The 26,847-nt window shown below is 43.0% G+C and overlaps 1 protein-coding gene across 1 annotated transcript in view; it reads left to right on the top strand.

The window, feature by feature from the left end:
* TGM6 (transglutaminase 6) overlaps positions 1–25,776 on the top strand; it is a 57,832-nt gene extending 32,056 nt beyond the window's left edge. Inside the window, 12 exon segments of the mRNA XM_056817121.1 lie at positions 1–19; positions 307–425; positions 1,310–1,470; positions 1,898–2,088; positions 2,661–2,797; positions 2,799–2,815; positions 4,569–4,672; positions 5,095–5,337; positions 21,262–21,609; positions 23,262–23,416; positions 24,204–24,337; positions 25,406–25,776. The exon segment at positions 1–19 is cut by the window's left edge and continues 164 nt beyond it. Coding sequence (XP_056673099.1) covers positions 1–19; positions 307–425; positions 1,310–1,470; positions 1,898–2,088; positions 2,661–2,797; positions 2,799–2,815; positions 4,569–4,672; positions 5,095–5,337; positions 21,262–21,609; positions 23,262–23,416; positions 24,204–24,337; positions 25,406–25,559 — 1,782 coding nt within the window. The 3' untranslated portion in view covers positions 25,560–25,776.
* The last annotated feature ends 1,071 nt before the right edge of the window (positions 25,777–26,847 follow it).

Here is a 26,847-nt window from a genome sequence, read left to right as displayed (position 1 = left end):
TTCAATCCGTGGTGCTCAGGTAAGCCCTGGACTGTTAGACCAGTGCTCTGTCTAGCACCCGTTGTCCCTCCCTCAGTTCTGTGTGGGACAAGCTCCCCGGAGCTGTCTGCACCCATTCCCAAGGGCCAAGTTCAGAGCTCCGCTCCAGCCTCCTTCCCCCATCCCAGGGCCACGGGGCAATTTCTCCATCGTGTACCCAGCCCTCTGGGAGCATCTCCCAATAATATACAGCCTCACCCCAGCCTAGCAAGGGCAGATACCCAGGCCCATCTCTGCCCCTCACCCATCCTGGTGCCTGATTTTCAGAGGATGATGTCTACCTGGCTGAAGAGGAAGAACGGCAGGAGTACGTGCTGAATGACAATGGAATCATCTTCCGAGGAGTGGAGAAGCACATCCGAGCCCAGGGCTGGAACTACGGGCAGGTCTCCAGGGGACCGGTCACAGCAGGGCTCTGGGAAGGGGAGGAAAGAGACCAAATATCCCTACTCTGCTCCCCACACCCAGGCTCAGACAGTCCTTAAAAAAATAGGGGGTAGGGGGCAGCTGGGTGGCTCAGTGGATGGAGAGCCAGGTCTAGAGACGGGAAGTCCTGGGTTCAAATTTGATCTCAGACACTTCCCAGCTGGGTGACCCTGGACAAGTCACTTAAGCCCCACTGTCTATCCCTTATCGCTCTTCTGCCTTGGAACCAATACACAGTATTGACTCCAAGACAGAAGGTGAGGGTTTAAAAAAAAATAGGGGGGCCACTTGGCTCAGTGGATTGAAAGCCAGGCCCAACAATCTTGTAATCTTCTTTTTATACGTGAGAAAATTGAAGCTCAGAGAGGTCAAGTGACCTGCCCACAGGACACAGAATTAATAAACACAGGAGAGTCAGGAGGTCCTGGGTTCAAATGTGGCCTCAGACTCTCTCTAGCTATGGGACTCTGGGCAAGTCACTTCACCCCATGGCCTAGTCCTTACCGCTCTTCTGCCTTGAAACCAAGACACAATATTGATTCCAAGACGGAAAGTAAAGATTAAAAAAAAATAACAATAAGACACTAAAAATATCCAGTTTGCCCTTGGTTGACGCTGGGCGTTTCTGGGGCTTGCTATTGCCGAGGTGTGGCATGGCTAGGAGGGGGCGCTGGCATTCGGCAGATGTGGAGTGCCTTTCCTCCCCACAAAAGGATGCTACGGTCCCAATGCTAGTGATGCCAGCTCTTGGGCGCCTTGGACAGTCTAATCCGGGCTGGGACACGGGGCTCCAGGAGCTCACCCCCGAGGCCACACGCCCTGAGCTTGGTTTTCTGGACTCCAGTTTGAAGAGGACATTCTGAACATCTGTCTGTCCATCCTGGACCGGAGCCCCAGCCACCAGGAAGACCCGGTCACGGACGTGTCCCAGAGAAACGACCCCGTCTACGTCTCCAGAGTGATCAGCGCCATGGTGAGGCCAGCTTGGGGAGCTCCTCCACTGAGGCCTGTAGGACAACCCAAATGATCGCAACTAACTGCCACCTTGCTCATTTGGGGGTCTTCACTGAGACTTGCAGCCGGTTCGGCAAGGACTCTCCGGTCCGGTCCGTAGTTCTCCTTATCTGGAAGAAGAGACTGATGCTGCTCTCGTCCTGAATTCCAAGAAGGCTGCTAAACCAATGCTAAACCAAATCAATTGACAAGTCTGCAAGTCTCAAAGTGTAGACGGCCTCCCAATAAGCAAGGCTGCAGTTAATTCTTGCTGTTTCTCCCACAGCATCCCACTTAGCGATAAGGCCCGCAATCTGCTAATGGCAAGGGGGGGTGCCCTGAGATGCCCCCCAACACCCCCCACAGGATTTTGAGGCTCTATGCTTCGGTCACTGAGGCTTCTGTCCTGCTTCCCTTGGAGCCTGGATGACTGAAGGAGGCCTCTCCTGGCAGTAAATAGCAATGATGACAAAGGAGTGGTCCAGGGCCAGTGGCGGGGCAAGTACACCGGCGGAACCAACCCCCTACACTGGCGGGGCAGCGTGGCCATCCTCTACAAATGGTACAAGGGCAGGTTTAAGCCTGTGAAGTACGGTCAGTGCTGGGTCTTTGCTGGAGTCATGTGCACAGGTACCTGGGTGGGTAAGGGAGGCTCAGCTCTCCATTCCCTTATTTTAAATGTGCATGAGGGACAGCGGGGTGGCTCAGTCTAGGCCTGGAGTTGGAAGGTCCTGGGTTCAAATGTGGCCTCAGATGCTTCCTAACAGTATGATCCTGGGCAAGTCACTTAACTCCATTGCCTAGCCCTTATCAGTATTAATTCTAAGACAGAAGGTAAGATTTCTTTTTAATTGCATGGAATACCCCTGGGTCACCCCAATTATTTTGGTCTCAGTGATTTGTACTAGGAAGCAAAACCACAGAAAATAGCCCATCCACAAAAAAAGTTTTTACAATCCAGTACAACTATTTCTAGGTTTCATGTGAGAAGACATTTCAAGTGTACCTCATTTTAAATAAATTTAATATATGAAAATCATGAATTGAGAGCAGGAAAGTTGGGCAGGGTAAGAGTTGGGTAGAAGCAGTATGAATGAAGAGATCCCTTTTGAGCCATAAGCCAGCTCCCTCTATGTGGCTAGGATGGTTCTCAGGGCAGAAGTCTAGAATGGGAAAGCCAAGATGGCCTGGGGTATCCCTAGTCTGCCATTTTTTTAGTCTAAGGTGCTTAGGAATTGCCACTCGGGTGGTCTCCAATTTCAACTCAGCCCATGACACAGACAAGAATTTGAGTGTGGACAAGTATGTGGACTCATTTGGGAGGACCTTGGAAGATATAAACTGAAGACAGCATGTGGTGAGTATCTCGTTGTGTTCTCCAAAGGGAGGGTGATAGTTCCTTTCCTCCCCCACAAAAGATTCTCAGAATAAGCCTAGCAGCAAAAGAGGGGAAGCAATTTTTAAAATAATGTTTATTGTTTTATATAATTATAAATATATCTATTATATAGGCTATAGTATATATCATATACAATTATAATTTATAATGTAATAAAGAAATTTATGTAGTACTTTAGGACTTGTAAAGTATCTTACAAATATTTTATTTGATCTTCAAAACAGCCTTGAAAGACAGGTGCTATTATAATCCTTATTTTTACAGATAGGGAAACTGAGGCAGAAGTTAAGTGACTTGCCCAAGGTCACACAACTACTAAGTATTTGAGGTCAAATTTGCACTTGAGTCTTCCTGTGTAGTATATAGTGTATTAAAAATACAGTTGGAGGATCTGTTTTCAAAACCTGATTCTGTTACATACTGTCCTAAATTCGTGCTGATTTCTATCACTCTTCATCTCTCTGAGCCTGTTTTCCTTATTTGTAAAATGATGGGTTTGGACTCAATAACCTAGATAATTCTCATTCCATTACAAATCTCTGGGCCTAGATCTCTACATTCCTTTGTTGTGTCTCATATTCTTGTCCTCTGAGTACTTCACCAAATCTTTACTATTTTCTGATCCTGAATATTTACATGCTGTCTTCCTCACAATCATGGGAGATATCTTTGCTTGGACTCTTTGTTCCCTTGGCCTAGAATGCCCTCCCTCTTTATCTCTCTCCCTTGGGCCTCATTTCCTTATCTATGGACTAGATGGTCCTTCTGGGGTCCCTTCCTGTTCTACCAGGATCCTAGGACCCCAGTCCTGAGCAGCTAAGAGACCCAGTGGATAGAGTGTGGGGCCTATGATCAAGAAGAGCTGAGTTCAAAAATAAAGAAAAAAAAATTTTTAATATGAAAAGAATGGTATTCACATCTAAAGAAAGAAATGCAGAAGAAATATGATTTGTCTCTTGTTTATTTAGGTATTTGATTTGGGGTTTTGGTTTTAAAATGAATAATATGGAAATAAGATTTGAGTGATAATACATGTATAACCCGGGTGGAATTGCTTGTCAGCTCCAGAAAAGGGTGAGGGAAGAGAGAAGGAAGACAACATGAATCATGTAACCTTAGAAAACTTATGTGTAGATTTGTCACTGTAATAAAAAAATTTTCAAAAGAAGATAATAATAAATATTACAATAATAAAAGAAGAAAAAAGGAGGAAGAAGAAGAAGAAAGAGAAGAACAAGAACAAGAGAGAAGAACAAGAAGAAAAGAGAAGACTGGGTTCAAATATGACCTGTTACTTCCTCATTCTATGACCCCCAGACAAGTCACTTAACCCTGCTGGCCTCAATTTCCTCATCTGTAAAGTGAGGGGGAGAAGTAAAGGGCAAACCACTCAGGTACCTTTGCCAAGAAAACCCCAAATGGGGTTGTCAGACACAACTGAAACAATTGGACAGCAACCGGATCTCAGATGTCTGGTTCTCAATGGTTGATAATGGCCTTCCCACTTAGACCTGACATTAGACTTTGCTTATAATCTTCTAATGAACTTAACATGTAACATATACTCTGATTGCCTTCTCCTATAAAATGATAAAAGGTCAAGGATTGGGTTTTATCTAAATTTCTTATCTCCCCAACAGAGTGCTTTGCACAGAGCCATGCTTAATAAGCATCTGTTCTAGCTGCATTTATATTTTTTTCTCTGCTTCAGGAATTTCCATGTCTGGAATGAAAGCTGGTTTGCCCGGAGAGACCTTGGGTCCTCCTATAATGGCTGGCAGGTCCTGGATGCTACCCCCCAAGAGGAGAGTGAAGGTAACCAAATACTAGGGCTTGCAGGCCCATTTGGGGCAAGGACTCCTGGCCTCTGTTTGATTGGAAATCTCAATAATAAAACTATTATATTTTAAGAGATTTATTAATGATCATTAGAAATCAAGGAATAAAGAAGATACAAAATAGAGACCAGGTGTCCATAGCTGATCAGCCAGTTCAAACACCTGCCTTACCACCACCAAGCTCAGGACTGGAAGTAAAGAGCTGGGACCTTCCACATCCCCACCTAATATCCCCTATCTACAGGAAGTACGTAATGACAGGAAATCAGTGGGCTCCTGGGAAATGTAGTACTTTTTTAGGGTAACAGATTTTCAATTATATACCTCCTCCATCCAGAGCCCCTGCCTGGGACGTAGTATCCCTCACAGCCACTTTCTTTTCATTGGGGACACACTCAGGAGTGTTTCAGTGTGGACCAGCCTCAGTCACTGCCATCCGAGAGGGCGATGTGGACCTGGCCCACGACGGACCCTTTGTGTTTGCTGAAGTCAATGCTGACTATATCACATGGCTCCGGAACGAGGATGACAGCCGAGAGAGGGTCTACTCAGATACCAAGAAGATTGGCAAATGCATCAGCACCAAGGCTGTGGGCAGCAACACCCGTGTGGACATCACCAGCCATTACAAGTACCCTGAAGGTAAGGGCATAACATGGGCTAAGTTCAACTGCCCCAATAACTCATCAACAAGCATTGGGCTAGATAATGGGCATATAAAGACAAAAGGGACACGGTCTCAAGAAGTTTATATTTTAAAGGATGAAAAGAATCCAAGTCTTGGAAGTGAAAGACCTGGGTTTGTAGGCCATAGCATGGGAATCTCAGTTTCTCCATCTGTAAAATTCCCCATACCTGACATGCCAAATGCTGCCTTTCTGCCTTTGCATAAGTGATTATCCAGGTCTGGAATGTTCCACTTCCTCATCTCTACCTCTTGGAATCCCCAGCTTCCTTCAAAGCACAGCCCAGGTGCCATCTTCTACATGGTCCCAAGAAAGTTGTAAATGCTCTCTCTTTCAATCTCTCTCTCTCTCTCTCGTCTCTCTTCGTCTCTCTCTCGTCTCTCTCTCTCTCTGTGTGTGTGTGTGTGTGTGTGTGTGTGTGTGTGTCCCTGTCTCTCTCTCTCTGTTTCTATCTTTTCTGCCTCTAGCTATCTCTGTCTCTGTCTGTCTCTGTCTCTCCCATTCTTAATTACACTGGATAACTCTAAATTTACTTCCCTAGCTACATTCTATATCCCTCTAGTAGAAAATAAGCTCCTTGAGGGCAAGGAAATGCTTTTTTTAATTTTTGTCTTTCTATCCCCAGGGCCTTGCACAGAATAGGAGCTTAATAGATGTTTATAGAAGTAAAATGTATTCCTTGCCTTGTGGAGCTTAAAGAGCAAAAATGTTTTGTAAACTGGAAGGATTTGAATGTGAACTGACAGGATGCTATGATGGAGAATGTGGGACTTTGGGGTTGAGAAGGAGCTGGATTCAGTGGCACAGGGGACAGACCACCCAGTCTAGAAACAGGAGATCTGGGAGGTCTCAGACATGTCCTAGCTGTGCGACCCTGAGCAAGTCACTTAAACCCCCATTGCCTAGCCCTTACCACTCTTCTCTCTTGGAACCAATACTCAGTATTGATTCTAAGGTGGAAGGTAAGGGTTTATTTGTTTTTATTTTAACTGGGGATTTGGATTTGAATTCTAGCTCTCACTCTTTTTTTTTTTAAGGTAAGGTTTAAAAATAAATTATTTTTTTTAAAGAGTTAGAGCTAGAATTCAAACCCAAATCCCCACTTAAAATAAAAACAAACAAACCCTTACCTTCCATCTTAGAATATGGGTACCACCTCCTACCCCACTCCTTGTCCCTTGTGAGAGTACAAGAGGCTGGTAGGACAAAGACAAGATTAACTGGGGAATGTCCCAAGACTCTCCCCTTCCCTGGACAACCTGCAGTCAGGAATAGATGGCTGTCTTCAAGCATTAGAAAGACTATTATATGGAAGAAGAATTAGGCTTGTTTTCCTTGGCTTGAGAGGGGAAAGCTGGCTATCATGCTTGAAAATTCGAGAAAGGCTGACTTAAACTTGATGTCGGGAAAACTTCCTACAGTTTGTCACCAAGAGAAAAAGTCCACATGGGGAGGTAATAAGCTCCCTATCAGGAAAGGTCTCCAAAAGGAGACTTAATGACCAGTGTTCAGTGATGTGCTAGAGGGGATGTTTGCTCAGCTACGAACTGGTCTAGAGGTCCTCCAGTGCCTTCTCAATCTGCAACTCTGTGATATTCAAGAACTTGGAAGATGGCTAAATCGACTGCCCAGGTATAGATCTGGGCTCAGCCAGATGAGCTGATGAAAGAAGAGGTAGGGAATGTAAGGTAATAGGGGCTGCAGGGCAGGCTGGGATGCAAGTAGAGCAGGGACTCCTTATCCAATCAGGAAAACTGAAATCGACTGGGTTATGTAGAAAGGAAAACAATGCTGTGTAACGGAATAGAAAACAGGGAACACACCAAGCTGGTTTAGTGTTGAGATCATCAAAGGCTAAGGGGAGAAGTTGAGACAGCTCCTGAAAGAGTAAGTTGCATCAATAGGGGCTCTCTAAAGAAGATGTGGATGGAGAGCCAAACCTACAGATGGGAGGTCCTAAGTTCAAATCTGCCTGCAGACATTTCTTAGTTGTGTGACTCTGAGCAAGTCACCTGACCCCAGTTGCCTAGTCCCTTACCACTCTTCTGCCGAAGAAAGAGAAAGAAAGAAAGAAAGAAAGAAAGAAAGAAGAAAGAAAAAGAAAGAAAAGAAAGAAAGAAAGAAAGAAAGAAAGAAAGAAAGAAAGAAAGAAAGAAAGAAAGAAAGAAAGAAAGAAAGAAAGAAAGAAAGAAAGAAAGAAAGAAAGAAGAGAAAGAAAGAAAGAAAGAAAGAAAGAAAGAAAGGAGGGAGGGAGGGAGGGAGGGAGGGAGGGAGGGAGGGAGGAAGGATGGAAGGAAGGAACGGAGGGAGGGAGGGAGGGAGAGAGAGAGAGAGAGAGAGAGAGAGAGAGAGAGAGAAGAAAGAAGAAAGAAAGAAAGAAAGAAAGAAAGAAAGAAAGAAGAAAGAAAGAAAGAAAGAAAGAAAGAAAGAAAGAAAGAAAGAAAGAAAGAAGAAGAAAGAAAGAAAGAAAGAAAGAAAGAAGAAAGAAAGAAAGAAAGAAAGAAAGAAAGAAAGAAAGAAAGAAAGAGGGAGGGAGGGAGGGAGGGAGGAGGGAGGGAGGGAGAAAGAAAGAAAGAAAGAAAGAAAGAAAGAAAGAAAGAAAGAAAGAAAGAAAGAAAGAAAGAAAGAAGAAAGAAGAAAGAAAGAAAGAAAAGAAAGAAAGAAAGAAAGAAAGAAAGAAAGAAAGAAAGAAAGGAGGGAGGGAGGGAGGGAGGAAGATGGAAGGAAGGAACGGAGGGAGGGAGGAGGGAGGGAGGGAGGGAGAGAGAGAGAGAGAGAGAGAGAGAGAGAGAGAGAGAGAGAGAAAGAAAGAAAGAAAGAAAGAAAGAAAGAAAGAAAGAAAGAAAGAAAGAAAGAAAGAAAGAAAGAAAGAAAGAAAGAAAGAAAGAAAGAAAGAAAGAAAGAAGAAAGAAGAGAAGAAAGAAAGAAGAAAGAAAGAGAAAGAAAGAAAGAGAAAAGAAGGAAGGAAGATAGATAGATAGATAGACAGATAGATGATTGTAACAGGGGCAACATAGGGCTTTTCAAGCAATGGCAACCAGGTACAGTCTTCTGAACCTTGAAAGGGCCCAGACAACCAAGGTTAGGGCCTCAAGGCAATTATGGGACAGGTGGGGTGGAGAATATGTTACCATAACCAGAAAAGGAACATCTTTACCTGAATCCTTTGAATCTTGGCTGCCAGATTTATCCACAAAGGTAGAGCAGAATGGCCAGTAAGAAGTATTTATTTGGTCAGTGAAAATATTAAAATTGATCCAGTATCATTTTTAAATCCTATTTAAAAGTAATTGTTTTTGTCCTGTAACTGCTTGAGTCATGGTTCTTTTTCTCTGAACTTAGTTCAGACTTCAGCTAGCTTGTAATGGGTTAAGTTTAGAAATCCAATTCTCCTTCTGATCATTGGTCTTTTCTGGCCTTAAGGAATTCTTGCTGACTTTAGAGAGCGTGACAAAGAGAATCGGGCCTGATATCGTTAGCCACAAAGTTGTTCTTCAAGGTTTGTTATATAAAAGTCTGGGTCACTATCTTGCCCCTAGACTCCAACATGAGCCTTCTTAACCCATGAGAAAAGAAGAGAAGGCATAGCTAGCCCCATTACCAAATTTCCAACCAATCATGTTGTTCCCTGTGTCTCAGCTCTGTAATCTATCATTTTGTACTCAATCCCATGGAGTCATCTACCTTGTTTTATGCTTTGTTCTATATTTCCAAAAACCTGAAAAGGGAAGTGTGTCTGCTAGGGTCTTTGGCATGAATGGAGGTAAATTATTAACCCATCTAGGATGTCCCTGATAATTATAAATGTTATATTGCCCAGGGATCTGCTGCAGTTTACCCTTTTGTTAAAATTCTACTCGACCACCAGGTCCTAATAACCCTTCAATAACAATAACATCTATCATTTCATACAACAGTCCTATGAAGGAAATAGCACAAGTATCATTAATGTCATTGTAGAAAGGAAGAAACTGAGACTTGGAGAAAGAAAACATGCCCAAGGCTACAGACCTACTGAGCTTATGGTTATTCAGTAGTTTCAGTAGCCCAATTCTTTGAGACCCTATTTGGAATTTTATTGGCAAAGATACTAGAATGGTTTGCTATTTTCTTCTCCAACTTCTTTTACAAATGAGGAAACAGAGGCAAACTGGATTAAGTGACTTGCCCAGGTCACACAGCTATTGAGTGCCTGAGATCATATTTGAACTCATGAAAATTCAGGTCCAGCACTCTATCCCTTGTGCCACATAGCTGCCCCTACAAATCACGAATCAGACTCAAATTTACATTCCCTGAATATAATCATAGGGCTCTTTAGACCACAACATGCTGCCCCTTACCTTCAAAGGGAAAAAGTCAAGTACATCACTTTTCTCTTCCTTCCTTCTTTCCTTTCTTCCTTCCTTCTTTCCTTCCTTCCTTCCTTCTTTCCTTCCTCCCTTCCTTCCTTCCTTTCTTCCTTTCTTTCTCTTTTTCTTTCTTTCTTTCTTCCTTCCTTTCTTTTTTCTTTCTTTCTCTTCCTCTCTCTTTCTCTCTCTCTTTCCTTCTTCCTTCCTTCTCTTTCTCTTTTTTAAACCCTTACTTTCTATTTTAGTAACAACTCTAAGACAAGCAAGAGCTAGGTGAATGGGGTTAAATGACTTGCCATGGGTTACCTAACTAGAAAGTGTCTGAGGTCAGACTTAAACCCAGGTCTCCTGACTCCAGACCTGCTGCTACCTACTTGCCCCTGACACATCACTTTTCAAAGACTCCAACTGCTGAGGCACAATCATGCTTCTAGAATTCCCTAGAAGCTATGCCAAGTTTCAACTTAGTCTCTGACTCAGTCTCATGGTCATTCTGATGGAGTGAGTTAGTAGCTAGAGAGGATCTGTGCCCGAGAAGATGAGTCTTCCTGACTCCAGACCCATAACTCTATCCATTATGCCACCTACCTGCCTCATGAGAAAAGAGTAGGCACTTAAGAAATTGAATTCTGTTTGATGAATTGGCTTATTCACTTCCATCTAACTAGATTTAGTACCATAAGAACTTTTTTTATCCCTTCAATTTTTTTAAACCTTCTTATCTTCTGTCTTAGTATTAATTCTAAAGCAAAAAAGCAGTAAGGGCTAGCCAATGAGGGTGAAGTGACTTGCCCAGGGTCACACAGTTAGGAAGTGTCTGAGGCCAGATTTGAATTCAGTACCACTGCCACCAGGCCTGGCTCTCTGTCCACCAAGTCACTTAGCTGCCCCTTTTCAGTCCTCTTACTAAATGCACATTTACCTAATCGACCTTTAAAACCTCAGGTTCAAGGGAAACCAGGTAGCTCTTTCTTTCAAGCACAAAATCATAGAATTTCAGAGTCAGAATGGATCTCAGCAGCCATCTGGTCCAGTCTTTATCTCCTTCCCCTGCCAAAAGGATCTCCACTACAACAGACCTAACAAATGGTCATCCGACGTACAGCGAGCTTACCACCACCCCAGGAAACCTGTCCCAATTTTGGATGCCTCTAAATTATTAGGAAGTTGGTCCTAATATCAAGCCTCTGCTTGCTTCTTTGCCCTCATTATTCCTCCTGGTTCTGCCCCCTGGAGCCAAACAGAACAAGATTGTTTTTGCTTTTTCTTATATTCTCAGAATTTCACCTAGTGCTTACTTAACCCATATGTTCTTTTTTCTTTCTTTCTTTAAACCCTTACCTTCTGTCTTAGAATTAAATCTGTGTATTGGTTCCAAGGCAGAAGAGCAGTAAGGGCCAGGTAATGGGGGTTAAGTGACTTGCCCAGGGTCACACAGCTGGGCAGTGTCTGAGGCTACATTTTAATCCAGGACCTCCCATCACCAAGCCAGGATCTCTAGCCACCCCTGCCATATTGTATTATTGACTCACATCAAACCTAATCCCCAAATCTTTTTGAGGAAATCTGCTCTGTGCCCATGCCTCCTTTACCTTACATTAGGGATGTCTTTTTTAAACCCAAATGTAGGACTTTATTTTTTGTCCCTATTGAATTTTGCCTTATTAGATCTGACCCAACAGTCGAATCTAACTTTTTGGATCCTGATTCTATCATCCAGTGTGTGAGCTATTGCTCCCAACTCTGCATCATCTGAAAATGTGATAAACATAATGCTATTTATTAGTATATTATTATATCATGCCACGTTATTATCAAAAATATTTAATAGCAGAGAGCAAAGCCCAAATCTCTAAGACACTCCCCTGGAGGCTAAGATCACATCCACACATTCAACCAGTTCCAAGTTCATCGAATTGCACTATCACCCAACTGACATCTCTCCATCTCTTCCATAAGAATAACACGACAGATTTTATCGGCTGCTTTGCTAAGACCTAGGTAGACCCTCATCTATGGCCAGGAGTGTATTAGTAAATATGTTGAACTGCCAGTTCTTGGGGGGCATCTGGGTGGCTCAGTGGACTGAGAGTCAGGCCAAGAGATGGGAGGTCCTGGGTTCAAATCTGACCTCAGACACTTCCCAGTTGTGTGACCCTGGGCAAGTCTAGCCTTTACTGCTCTTCTGCCTTGAAACCAATACACAGTATTGATTCTAAGATGGAAAGGAAGAATTTTTTTTAATCAGTTCTCTAAAAAATAAGAATAAAAAATTGTAGCCATGACCCACTTTTAAGTTTAATCTTAATTATTCATATTTTTCCATCACTTTCTTAAGCCAAGCCTTGATTTGTGATTTCTAGGGTGTAAATGCTCACCCTAAAAAAACTTAGCACATGACTGAGCCTATCTGGAAGGTCCCAGCACACACCCCTGACTATAACATTCTTCTGATATGTTACTGTTGTTCTTGTCCAGTCATTTCAGACATGTCCAACTCTTCTTTAGGGTTTTCTTGATAAATAAACTGGAGTGGTGTACCCTTTCCTTCCCCAGCTCATTTTACATATGAAAAACTGAGACCAAAGGGGTTAAATGACTTGACCAGGACCACACAGCTATTAAGTATCTCAGCCTGGATCTGAACTCAGACAGCCCCCTATCCTCTACACCAACTAGCTGCCCCAGAGTTTAGGAATTTTTTAGTAAAGATACTAGAGTATCTTTTGCCATTTTCTTTGGCTAATTTTATAGATAAGGAAACTGAGGCAAAAAGAGGTAAGTGATTTGCCCAGGGTCAAATAGCTAGCAAATATCTGAGGTCCCAATTGGATAACCTAGTCAAAACAGTAGAAATAAGGTTAGTCTGACATGATCTGTTCTTTGTGAAACCATGCTAGCCATAAATACTTTTCCCCTTTTAATGAATATTTTTAAATCAATTTTATAAGCAATTATTTTCTCTTCCTCCCATCCCTCTCCATTACAATCGAACAATAAAAAAATACACACACAGAAAACTCTTACAACAAACTCCCATAGTCCAGCAAAAGGAATTCCCGCACTGACCCTCTTTTTCTGGCTTTTAAGCCCATCACCTCTGGGGCTGCAGGTGTGTAGGCGTGGGGCGAGGGTGGGATCTGACACGATTCCTCTTTAATCCTCTGAACTTGTTTATCTTTGCACTCATCAGAGCTCTAAAATCCTTCAGAGTTGCTTTTCTCACTTTGCTTATTCTGGGAGTTCTGTCTACTTTGTTCTATATCAGTCCATAGAGATCTTCCCAGTTCCCTCTGAAGTAGTCCGTTTCATCATTTCTTACGGCACTAATGTTCCATATCATACTCATATGCTACAGTTATAATGTTCAGCTGTTCCCCATCACCACCATCACTAGTACCTCTCAGTCTCCAGCTTGGGGCTACTCCAAAAGGAGCGGCTATCCATATTTTTGTATATCTGGGACCATTTCCTCTTTTTTTGGTCTCTTTCACCTCAAGTAGAGGCATAATTCACCTTTTTCTTTCTCTAACCTCTTCAATAACACGTTAATAACAATAATGCTTAATAATGGCTAATACTTTATTTAATAATTAACAATAATGTGTCTAATAATAAGTTCCAGAATTTCACCAAGAATGGAAATCTCCCTCCCTTGATTCTATGGTTTACAGACTTGGGTCTCCTCCTCTTTGCCTTTCTCTGATCCTTCAGCACCTCCTCCATCTGCCATGGCATTTTATTACAGATCATTGCCAGTGACTAAATAATCACATCTGCCAAGGTGTTGGTTTTGTTTTATTTTTTCATTGCTCCAGGATATTGTTGACCTGGGTCAGTTGAGTTGAATATGTCAAGCTCACTGGATGTTTTCTTATCATCTCCTTATTTACTTTGGGAACTAACTCCCTATTTTCCACTTTTATTGGATTTTTTTTCAATGCAGAGGACATTCTCCTTGGCAGAGAAAACAAAATAATAATAGCTAACATTTACTAAACATTTGCTATTGTAAAAAATGGATTTTGAACTCTGGACTTCAATCCCCACAAGCCCTTGCTCCACTTCCCCAAAATGCTTTGTAATCTCACTGAATTCTCAGGTGGGCCAGGATCGAGAAGGGATTTAACTTGATTGCAAAGGCTTTTGTGGTCTCTTTTGGACTTCTGTTTTGGAGCAGACGCGGCTCTTCCATGATGTGAGATTATCTTGTCTAGGCCTCTCTGGCCTAGGCACATGTTTCTTATCCTGTATTTTCTTTAATCCTTAATCTTTAATAAACCTCATAAAAATATAATACTCCTTACAGAGAGAAAATAATTTCTACCTGCCTCAGTTTCCCTAAATTTTAATCTTTACATTATGTGCCAGACACTGTGCTAAACAATTTTCAATTATTATCTCATTTGATCTTCACAATCACCGTGGGAAGTAGGCACTATTATTATACTCATTTTACAGTTGAGGAAACTGAAGCAGAGGTTAAGTGACTTATCCAGGGTCACACAACTTCTAAGTCTCTGGGGCTAGATTTGAACTCTGGTCTTCCTGACTCCAGGTTTGGTACTCTATCCAATCCACCACCTGCCTCTGCAGTCAAGAAGACCCGAATTTCAATCCAGTCTCAGGCATTTGCTAGCTGTGTGACCTTGGGCATGTTACTTAACCTTAGTATCCTCTTCTGTAAAATAAATATAATAGTGCCTACCTCCCAGAGTCGTGGTGGCAATAAATGAGAAAATATTTGTAAAATGCTTTACAAACCTTAAAACACTGTGTTTATTATTATTACCCACCCTTAGCAGTGGTCCCATACCTCCTTTTGTGCTCTTTTCTCCAATAGAGATAAAACATTTTTTAAACCCCTTTGTTATCCTTAGCTTTCCTTACCAGTCTCAATTAATTTCAAGCTTTAATACTCCCAGTGCTATTCTTATAATACTGAGCCACACTTTTGTATTCATTCTCTGCTCTCTGCCCTCATCTTCCTTTCTATATATCGTCTTAAAAACTAAGGCGACCGGTGAGCTCCCTGTGCAGTCACATCGGCCTTTTCTGACAATTCACCTTTGTCCTAATTGAACTATTTATGTTTTCAGAATGTCATTCTTGAGATCTCCTTCTAAGCTGACTTTTACTTCCTCTGAACTCTTTAAAACCTACTTTCCCCAAATCTATATTGCACATCCAGTTAGGTCCTTTCCTCTTCTAATGATCTTTCTCTTTTCTCAAAACTTCAAGAACCAGTGACTTTCCTCCCAAATTCTCCACAATTTCTCCCTCAACAACTAAATTCTTCCTATTGATGAGAATCAGAGCCAGAATGGAATTTCCCTTTATTGGTTCATCCACCTTTTAAAAGAGGAAAATATCATTTATCCTTTTCTTTCCCAAAGTCATTTGTACTTTCTTGGCCAAGCCAAGCCATCTCCCCCTTTCCCTTCTCCCCTTTCATTTATCAGGGCCCAGAGATGAGGCTTTTCCAGATTCTGTTGTCATCCTTCAAGACTCAGCTCATACACTATCTTCTGCAGAGGGTCTTCCCTGGCCTCCCCGGTTGATGGAACCTTCCCCTCTAAAATTACCTTTCCTCGACTCAGTGTGTCTTATATGTGCCTGTTTATATGTATGTCTCCCATATTAGGATGTAAGGTCCATGAAAGCAGGGACTGTTTTTGCCTTCTTTGAAAAACCAGTGTTCCCTTAACATAGTGTCTGTCATATTATAAGCACTTAATAACCGCTTGTTTGTTTGACATAAAACCAAATGAGGGCTATTAGGTAGCACAGTGGATAGAACTATGTCAGGAAGATTCATCTTCCTGAGTTCAAATCTAGCCTCTGACATTTACTAGCTGTGTAACCCTAGACAAGTCACTTCACCCCATTTACCTCAGTTTCTCTATCTGTCATATGAATTAAAGAAGGAAATGGCAGAGCACTTTAGTATCTCTGCCCAGAAAACCCCAAATAGGTCACAAAGAGTCAGACAAGACTAGAAATGACCAAATAACAAGATTGAATGAGAAAGAATAAAGTCGTTAAGTGGCAGATGTCCTAAGATGAGGGTCACAGAAGATGGGTCAGCCCTAAACACACACACACACACACACACACACACACACACACACACACACACACACACACACACACACACACAAAGTGGGTCCTATATGTGCCTATTTATATGTTTGTTTCCCATAGTAGAATGTAAGATCCTCTCTCTAACGAGGGAGCAAAGACAGTATTAGAAAGAACATTTGTTTGGATCCCAGGTCTGAGGCTAGGTCTGTGTCTGTGATTTGTCAATCACTCTCCCTCTCTCTCTCTCTCTCTCTCTCTCTCTCTCTCTCTCTCTCTCTCTCTCTCTCTCTCTCAGGCAGTTTCCTTAGCTGTAAAACAGTAATCCTTCTGCCACTTACCTCATAGGATTTCATGGGGAAAATCCTTCATAGGTAGTTAGAAATAAGAGTTACAGGGGGCAGTTGGGTAGCTCAGTGGATTGAGAGCCAGGACCAGAGATGGGAGGTCCTGGGTTCAAATATGACCTCAGACACTTCCTAGCTGTGTGACTCTGGGCAAGTCACTTGACCCCCATTGCCTAGCCCTTACCACTCTTCTGCCTTGGAGACAATACACAGTATTGATTCCAAGACATAAGGTAAGGGTTTAAAAAAACAAAAAAAGAAAGAAATGAGAGTTACAGTCATCCCTCGCTATATGGAAGTTCATTTATCATGGCTTCACTGTATTGCTAGTTAAAAAAAACCTAATTCTATATTTTGGAGTTTTCACTATATCATGGGATTTTGCAGATGAATACCATACTGTACACAATAGAAATGCAGTACACCACTACCACTCCAGCAAGTTTGCCAACATTAGATTATACATGGCACACTATTGGCTGATGGAATAAAAGGCGAGTTCTTTATCCTGGACACTGATTGGTTCAGTGTTTTTAAGACTATGGGAAAGATTAATGAGTGTGGAAAAGGTTTATCGGAGAGTGGGAAGGGTTTATAAAGCCTTAAAATATATAAATAATAACACTGCTACTTCATAAATTTTCACCTATCTCAGGAGACTCTAGAATGCAACTCCTGCAACAGGTGAGGGGTCACTGTATTAATATTTTCTTAGTTTGTGGGCCTGGCCCAGACATGAAGCCAGCTCCAAGCTTGTCTTCAGGAAGGAAGGAAATCTGGTGCATTCTCTCCTCAGAGCACTGAAACCCAGTTCTTACCTGGATCCTCTTCTTCTTGCTATGACAGCCCACCTTCCTATCACTTTCTAGAGCTTTGGAGTTGGCCCTTTCATTAGTCAGATAGGTGGATAATAAATATAGGATACTAGATACTATAATGGAAAGTCAGAAAGATCTGACTTCAAACCCTGACTTGGGGCAAGTCACATGATGTCTTTACCTCAGTTTTCTCATCTGAAAAATAGGGGAAATATCACCTTCCAGATCAAAAAGCATTATGCAAAATTTTTAAATAAAATTTATTTTTTTAAACCCTTACGTTCCACCTTAGAATCAATATTGGTTGATCAATATGTATTGGTTCCAAGGCAGAAGAGTGGTAAAGGCTAGGCAATGGGGGTTAAGGGACTTGTCACACAGCTAGGAGGTGTCTGAGGTCAAATTTGAACCTGGGACCTCCCATCTCTAGGCCTGGCTGTCAATCCACTGAGCCACCCTGCTGGCCCTACACTATGCACATTTTAAGGCTTTCAATAAATGTGAGGACAAGCTCCAACTGGGCAGATTGGGTCATGGATCACCCAGATTTCTTCCTATTACCACCAAAGGAGCTTGCTTGGAATCCCATCTCCCAATCATATATTATTAAACAGTACAATTCCTACCAATAGTCATGGAAAGACCACCCTTTGCCACCACCTCACTCCACCCAAATTTGTCTCCTGATGAGGCTGGCTTTGCAGGAAACAGGACCTGATGTGCTTGAGCCAGCTCCATTCCATGCCTGGTTGCCACCTGTCAGCACCAGCATTGAGTGGGAATATGCATGGAACAGTGATCTATGACAACCATGCCCTAAGGTGTTGGCAAGAAGAGATGAGGAGTCTTCCCCAGGAGGCAAGGAGAGTGGAAGCTTGGAGAGAAGTGGGTGTGGGTCCCATACTGCTTTAGAGATTAAGCCTCAGCTGATTTTCCTTCCCTGTCTTATCAAGGAGACCAATTGGATTAGTTCCTACTCTTATAAAATAGGACAGGGGGGAGGAGAAGGTGTGAAGTCATGGAAAGAGTTGAGTCAGAAGACCAGGATTCAAATCTGGCATCAGCTGATCACCAGCTGGAGGACATTAGGGAAATAGCTTACCTTTTCTGGTTCTCAATGAAATGAAGAGATTGAACTAAATGGTTTCTAAGAGCCTCTTAGCTCTAATAGTCTGCAAACAGGTTGGCTCCAAATCATAACAAACTTCATGTTAACAGAATCCTATGTGATAAGATCTGTAAAGAGACAGCCACCTGAATTACTGGGCTGGCATGTTGAAGGCTGTTAGTCAGCAAGGATGGTGACAAAGGCTACTGTCTGCTCTCTCTGCTCCTCAGTGACAGTGCCTCACAATCATACAATTTAGAACCCAAAAGGGCCTCAGCGAGCAATCTAGTCTAATTCACACACATTTTACAGAGGAGGAAATTGAGGCCCAAAGAGGTTGTGACTTGACCAAGGTGACAGAGCCACTAAGTGGTCAAGTGAATAAGCCTGACATCTTAAAGAGAACTTTAAGATTTGCAGATCCCTTTCTTCAAAATAACTCTACAAAGTAGATAGATTCAGAAAAGTTCAATGATCTGCCCAAGATCACACAGTAAGTAATCATCAGAGTCAGGCTTCAAATATAATTCCTTCTTACTCAAAGTACAACCCACTCTCCATTATATTCTGCTGCCCCATGGTTACTGTGGGACTCAAAAAAGGGAAGAAATGAACCCCTGCCCAAAGAAAGAGGAAGGAAGGAAGGAAGGAAGGAAGGAAGGAAGGAAGGAAGGAAGGAAGGAAGGAAGGAAGGAAGGAAGGAAGGAAGGAAGGAAGGAAGGAAGGAAGGAAGGGAAGGAAGGAAGGAAGGAAGGAAGGAAGGAAGGAAGGAAGGAAGGAAGGAAGGAAGGAAGGGAGGGAGGGAGGGAGGGAGGGAGGAAGGAAGGAAGGAAGGAAGGAAGGAAGGAAGGAAGGAAGGAAGGAAGGAAGGAAGGAAGGAAGGAAGGAAGGAAGGAAGGAAGGAAGGAAGGAAAGAAGCAAAGAAGGAAGGAAGGAAAGGAGGGAGGGAGGGAGGAAGGAAGGAAGGGAGGGAGGAAGGAAGGAAGGAAGGAAAGGAGGGAGGGAGGGAGGGAGGGAGGAAGGAAGGAAGGGAGGGAGGGAGGAAGGAAGGAAGCGAGGAAGGAAGGAAGGAAAGAAGCAAAGAAGGAAGGAAGGAAGGGAGGGAGGGAGGGAGGGAGGGAGTTGGCCTGATTGATAGTTTCTTAGACCTGAAGTCAGAAGACATGGATTCTACTCAGGCTTTGACACTAACTTCTTATGTGATGCTGGGCCAGTCACTGGAACCTTCTGAGCCTCAGCTTTTCCATCAATCAAATGAGGATAATTTCCTATTTTAACTATACCTAAAGCTTTAAAGTGCTCTATAGATGTGTATCATTATTATTAATTCAGAGTATCATGAGAACAGAAAGAACCCTCTTCTGCATCTACCCCTCCAAATTTTCCTCCTCTGCAGATAACCACAGAGAGGGGAGAGAAAGAGAGTCAGCCAAAAGTATCTATTAAGCACCTACTATGAGCCAGGCACTAGAAATACAAAGACCAAAAGGAAAACAAGTCCCTGCCATCAAGGATCTTCCAGTTTCGAGGAAGACAATATACACATATAGTAATGTAACAAAATGCATGCAGAAAAATAGGTCCCAGGTAACTTGGGAGGGAAAGCAGGGGATGGTCAGGGAAGATCTCATGAAGATAAATAGAGCTTTGAATAAAGTTGGAGGTTCTGAGGCAAAGAGGAGGAAGAGTGCATTGCAAGCTTGGGGACAGCCTTTGAAAAGGCAGAGACTAGAGATGGAATGCTTTGTGTAGACTGCCTGAATGGGAGCAATGCTTAATAAGTCTGAACTGGTAGAGTGCAGACAGGTTGTAAATAGAGTTTGGGGTTTTTTTTTTGTTTTGTTTTTTGTTTTTAACTGCCTTAGCAACATCTCTAAGAGAGGGCAAGGACGAGGCAATCAAAGTTAAGTGACTTGCCCAGGGTCACACAGTGAGGCAGGGTCTGAGGCCAGATTTGAACTTCAGACTCTAATCCTGGGTCTCTATCCACTATGCCACCTAGCTGCCCCTAAAACAGGGCTTTAAATGACAGTAGGGTTTGTATTTGATTCTAGAATTAATAGGAAACCACTGGGGTTTATTGAGTAGGGGAACAACATGGCTTAGGCAATTCACTTGGGTAGCTGTACAGAGGATGGATTGTAGAGGGCATCCTTGGCAACAAGCCAAATTAAGATGCTATCATGATAGTCCAGGAGAATGTGATGGGGCCCTTAACTAAGGAGAAATCATTTGGAGTGGAAAAAATATGGTTGTGAATCATGACACAGAAATAGAAATAAAAAGATTTGACTACTGATTGGATAGATAGGGTGAGAGGGAGGGAGGAGTTGAGGACCTCTCTGAGGCTGAAAACTTGGGTAACTAGGAGGGTTATTAGCTGTTTAACAGAAAAAGAGAAATCCAGAAAGGTCTGAGTTCCATTTAGGAGTTTGACATACCTATAAGATGTCTAATTAAGGCATAGAGAAGGGAGGTCCTGGGTTCAAATGTGACCTCAGACACTTCCCAGCTGTGTGACCCTGGGCAAGTCACTTGACCCCCATTGCCTAGCCCTTACCACTCTTCTGCCTTGGAGCCAATACACAGTATTGACTCCAAGATGGAAGGTAAGGTTTTTTTTTTTTTAAATTTAAAAAAAAGATGTCTACTTAGTCAATTAGCCCATTAGGCACTAGGCTCATGGCTGAACAGGTCAAAATGTCCTAGAGAAGTTAGTGATGAGACTCTTAGTGGAGAAGCTAAGGCTGGATCTTAAGAGCAAGAATCCACTTTTTGGGTTTTTTTTTTGTTTTTTTTTCAGTTGTGTCTGACTCTTCCTGACCCCATTTGGGGTTTTCTTGGCAAAGACACTGGAGTGGTTTGCCATTTCCTTCTCCATGGAATCCTCTACATTGCAATAATAATTAAAACCATAGAAGCTGATGGTGGGGGAAGGGATTTACGAGAATTGGATTTGGGCAGAATCTATCCTTGAGGAGAGCAGGGTTGGGGAAAGGAAAGGAGAATTAGGCATCTGAGCTTCCAGAATGCGCCCCGGCCATCTTCAGAAGATGGCCCAGTTGGCTTAGGGGAGATCGTCTCATCCCTTCTGCGACAAGCTGTCTTGTAGAACCCTTGCTTTCGGGAGGCAGGCCAATACCATATAACAACTCTCTTCTCCCCCCACCCCAGGGTCCCGGAAGGAGAGGCAAGTATACAGGAAAGCAGTAAGGAAGCTCTTTGGGGTGGAAGCCTCGGGGAGAAGAGACAGGATCCGGAGGGCCAGTGGCCGAGGTTGGGCCTCCTGGAGGGATGACGTCCTGGAGCCAGCCAAGAAGCCCAACATCACTGGCAAGTTCAAGCTGCTGGAGCCCCCTGTCATCGGCCAGGACATCAAGCTGGCCATCTGCCTCACCAACCTCACCTCCCGCCTCCAGAAGGTCAAGGTGAACCTGAGTGCAGCCACGATCCTCTACACCCGGAGACCGGTGGCTGAGATCCTTCACGAATCCCACTCCATTAAACTAGAGCCTGAAGAAGGTAACTCCTCTTCTCCCCGAAGGACAGGGCTGGTTCTGGGATCTCAGAGCACATCCAGATCTGGCCTCTGGAGGTCAAGGAGGCATGAAGAAATCTTCCCCTTTGGGGAGGGGCAAGGATAGTATAGGGGAGAAGGAAGGGAAGGAACCACAGGGGCCTGAGCTTCCTGCTCATTTGGGTTAGACTATGGTGACCTGAGAAGGCTTCTTGGAGAGTACTCAGTCCAACCCTGGCAGTGGGAAAGCCTTAGAAGAGCAGAGAGAGAATGGATGGCTTCCTTATTAGACCCATAAGTTTGAACCAAAAAGGGACTAATTTAGAGGGCATCTAGGCCAACTCCCTCATTTTAAAGCTGAGGAAACTGAGGCCCCAAAAGGTTAAGTGACTTGCTTGTGACCACACAGAGAGAAGTAACAGAGCTGGGATTTGAATCCAGGTCTTCTGACTTCACAGACATCACTCTTTCCAATCTGCCACCCTTCTGGAGTAGGGCAGCAAGGTGGCATAATGGATAGAACACCAGGCCTGAAGGCAAGAAGACTTAAGTTCAGATTCAACCTCATGCCCTGGACAAGTCACTTACCTGTCTAAATTCCTCAGTGGTCAGCTCTTCTAATAACTGACACACCTAAGGACAATGTAAATAATGTCTCTGTTCTATCTTCACAAGTATCACAGGAGAGGGGAAAGAAATTGGGTCCAAATCCAGATTCTGTGACTTACTCACTGTGCCTGTGGAGAGCAACACCTTCTTCCCGGACCCTCAGGCTTACGACCAAGTTGTCATCCTTCATTTCTCTCTCTCTCACCCTCCATAGCCAAACAATTGCCAAGTCTACCTTAAAAACATCTCTTGAATACTTCCCCTTCTTCCCTCTAACACTGGTGCAGCTCTCATCACCTTACACCTGGGTTTTTGCAATAGAGCAGTGATGACAAGAGACCAAGTACCCAAACTGCAACCCTCTCACAGCATGTGAGCCCCCCCACTTAACCCAGACAGAGAAGGTAGGAAGCTCTTCCATTAGGCTTCCAGGCAGAGGATCTGGTGATGAGAGAAATGTCCTCATGTGTATGTGAAGAGGAGGAGGAGAGTAGCCCCCTCTGGCACACATGCCATAGGTTCACCAGTATGGCAATAGAGCCTGTTTTGAGTCTCTTCCCACTTTGGTCTCACCTCCAAGAGGAAACTGAGGTTCAGAATAATTGCTCACTCTTTGAATGATCGAGGACCTGTTTTGAGTCTTGACTCTCACCTCTCTAAACCTCATCTATAAAATGAAAGGATTTCCCTGGAGATTCCTGCTAGCTTGAAATCCTATGATTCTAAAGTATAACTACAGAAAAAAAAAATTTAATTTAAAAAAAGTATAACTATAGAGCTATAAGGAATCTCAGAAGTCTTCTAGTCTAACCTCTTCATTTTGCAGATGAAGAAAACAAGGCATGTGAAAATTAAGTGACCTCTCACATAGGTCACAGGTAGTAAATTCAGGATTCAACATGATCCTAAGTCAGTGAGTGACCACGGTAGGATTTGAACCCAGGTCTTCTGGCTCCAGAGCTAGTGTTCCTTCCAGTGCTCTAGATTTCTTCTCAAGCTATTGTTCCCAAATAGAAGCCCAAGTGGCAACCTCCAATTTCTCTTTCAGAGAAGAGGATCCCAGTGGAGATCTCTTACTCAGAGTACAAAGAGGACTTGACAGATGACAAGAAGATCCTGGTTGCTGCGATGTGCCTGGTCTCTAAAGGAGAGAAGCTCCTGATAGAGAAGGACATCACCCTGGAAGACTTCATTGCCATTAAGGTCAAACCAGCTCATGGGAACAATTGGCCCCAACAAGAGCCTTGGGTTGTTGGGATTTGGGATGGAGGGTAAAGGGACAACAAGACTTTATCAAGCACCAATATATCCTCAAGGGGGTTACAATCTAATAGAAGAGATAACATGGAGACAGAGAAGTAAAAACAAGGTCTGTACAGGATAAATTGGAGATCATTTCAGAGGGCAGGTTCTAGGTTTTAAAGGCATCAGGAAATTCTTCCTGTAGAAAGTAGGATTTTAGCTGAGATGTGAAGGACACCAAAGAAGCCAAGTGGTTCAGACAAGGAGGAAAAGAAATCCAGGCATGAGGGACAGCCAGTAAAAATGCCCAGAAAAGAGAATTGGTCTATTTTGTTTGAACAAAGCAAGGAGGCCATTGTCCCTGGATCAAAGGGTATGTGAAGGAGAGGGAGGCATAAGACCAGAATAGTAGGAAGGAATCAGGTTAAGAAGAGCTTTATAAGGCAAACAAGTAGAGGATTCTATATTTGATCCTGGAGGTGACAGGGAGCCACTGGAGTTTATTGAGTAGGAAGATAACAAGGTCAGATTGGTACTTAAGATCACTTTGATAACTGAGTGGTGGGTGGACCAGAGTAGAGTGAAATGGATAAAGGTTCCTTCCCTCCACCTCCATCTTGCTGAGATTCTATGGCTCTTTTTGGGAGCCCTTCTCATGCCTCCAAAGCCTGCCTGGGATGATGGTGCCCAGGAAAGAAATGAGGACAGAGGTTCAGGGGTCAGTCTTACTGTGGTGTTCCCCTTTCAGATACTGGGTCCTGCTGTAGTAGGTGAAACTCTTGCTGTGGAGGTCACAATTGCCAACCCCCTGTCTGAGAGGGCAGATGACTGCACACTGATCATGGAGGGCAGTGGGCTCCTCAGGGAGCAGCTCAACATCGAGTGAGTAGAGGAAATGGGAGAATAAATGAGGGGGCAAGAGGCCCAAGGGTTGGAGAGGGGGAAGCCAAGAGATGGGCAAGGAGAGGGACTCTGCAACAATACCACTGCCTTGGATATTTCAGGAGGGCCTAGCTGGGGTAGGGGATAGGACCTAGCACTTGAAAGGCGGTGAGGAAATAGTGAAATTGAGGAAAGAGGAGGGAGAAAATATTGTTTCTGAAGCAGAAAAATTCCTAGAAGCAGAGCCTTGCCTAGGCTCTGCCACATAAAATTAGCTGTTTAACCTCAGTTTCCCCACCTGGAAAAGCTTGTTGAGTAGATCAGAGGAGGTGATTTATATTAAGAGGCAGAATTGTGATATAATGGAAAGGTTTTGGTGACTTAGGGTTGAATCTTATCGTGGGCACTCACTAGCTCTCAACCTCAGTTTCTTCATCTGTAAAATGGAAATAAATGGCACACCACCTAAATCTCAGGACTGTTGTGAGGAACGCATAGCTTACTTTCTAAAGTCCCTTCTAGTTCTATATCCCATGGTCCTAAATTTAAAAATAATGAATGCAAGTTTACAGTGATAAAATGTACACAACTAAGTTATTATCATCCTAGACAATAAGGGCTCTAACATCTTAGGAGGGGGAAAAGAACCTTGTGGGCTGGGGAAATCAATAAAGTCTTCCTGGAGAAGGCGAGACTTAGCCGGGTCTTGAAGGATGGGAAGGATTTAGACAAATGAAGAAGGCAGAGTTCCAGGGAACCACATAAGCAAAGCCACAGAGGCAGGAAAGAACCTAACACATAAAAGGCATTGAAGAAATACTGACCACCTGAAATTGAAGGAGGGTTAATGTAGGTGAATAGAGGGGAAAGGGAGGGGGATGATACTTGAGAGTTAAATTGGAAAAGGATGGTGAAGACCATCAAATGACAGCTAAGAAAGTTTGGACTTGGTTTGATAGGCAATAGGAAGCCACAGAAGGTTTTTAATTACAAAGGAATTGTACTGTTCAGTCCTGGACCCAAGAAGGGCCTGAAGGTCTGACCCTCATTCTTTCTTCTTGGCTATAGTGTGCCAGCCCTGGAACCCCAAGAAAGGGCTAGAGTTCGGTTTGAGATCGTACCATACAAAAGTGGAAACAGGCAACTTCAGGTGGATCTCATCAGCACCCAGTTCCCCAACATCAAAGGCTTCCTGATCATCCATGTGGCCACAACGAAGTGACTGGACTAGTGAGGATTTGGGGAAGCAGTGATGGGGGACACATATCATAATCGGATCACCTTCTAGTTCCCAAAACTAGCTTATCTTGGAGGACCTGAGTGCTAAACCAAATCATGCCTCTACCTTATTGTGTGGTCTCCTTAAAGAAAGGCGATGGACTCAACAGCCTCCAGACACATCCTGTATAATGAAAACATTTTCAGACTTGGCCAATTCATGAATTTGTTTTGCTTGACTATGCATATTTGTTACAAGAGTTTTATTTTGTTTTCCAATGGGGAGATGTAGGACGGAGAGGAAATAATTTTTTGTGAACTCAAAATTAAATTTAAAAATAAGAAATAGATTTATATAAATATATAAAATATTAGAATATTTTCATATTTCTAATATAAAATATTAGAAATAAACTAACATTTATGTAGCACTTTAAAGTTTGCAAAGTACTTTACATATTTATTCATTTGATCCTCACAACAGCCCTGTGAAGTAAATACTGTTATGATCCCCATTTGAGAAAACTGAGTCACAGAGCAGTTAAGTGACTTGTCCAGGGTCATACCCAGGGTAAGTGTTAGAGGCAGGATTGGAAATTAGATCTTCCTGACTCCCAACTCTCATACTAGGCCATTATGCCACCTTAAAAAAAAAAAAACTAGACCTTTATAAGTGCTATATAAAACTGTTGTGTGACCTTAGGCACATCTTTTTGCTCACTTTGGTCTTCAGATTCCTTTTGGTAAAATGAGGGGATTGAACTCTAATATTCCATTCAGTTCTGATATTCTATGGTTCCTTTCAACTCTGACATTCTATATTCTGAGGTACCCTGAGCCTCCTTCCCCCCAATCGCAACCCTTTACCTGCCTGCCCTCCACAACCCAACATTCTGTATTCTACGATTCCCCAGCTCTGGCATTCTATCTTCTATATCCTGACTCTGATGTACTGTGGAAGGGACAGACTCAATAACTTCAAAGACCATGATTTGTGCAGACTGGAAAAAGGGCATTGAAAGCCTCCATCAGTCATCTTCAAACCAAGGAGAGGATGGGGGCAGCTCCTCAAGGAACTGTCCTGCTTTCTGTATCTTCACTTTTTATCATCCCCAACTTCACTGCCTAAAACTCCAACATCAGGTTGTTTAAAGGCCAACCAGTGCTTTAATTGCTGCCAGACACATCCCCCAATACCTTACTCCTCTATTTACCTTTCATTCTTTTTTTTAAAATTCAAATTATTTATTTTTCCAGATTATATGTCTATACAATTTTTAACACTTGTTTTC

Source organism: Monodelphis domestica, chromosome 1, assembly GCF_027887165.1.
Source record: "Monodelphis domestica isolate mMonDom1 chromosome 1, mMonDom1.pri, whole genome shotgun sequence".
Taxonomy (NCBI): domain Eukaryota; kingdom Metazoa; phylum Chordata; class Mammalia; order Didelphimorphia; family Didelphidae; genus Monodelphis; species Monodelphis domestica.
The sequence above is the reverse complement of the archived record's forward strand: the minus strand, read 5'-3'. Positions and strand labels throughout refer to the sequence as shown.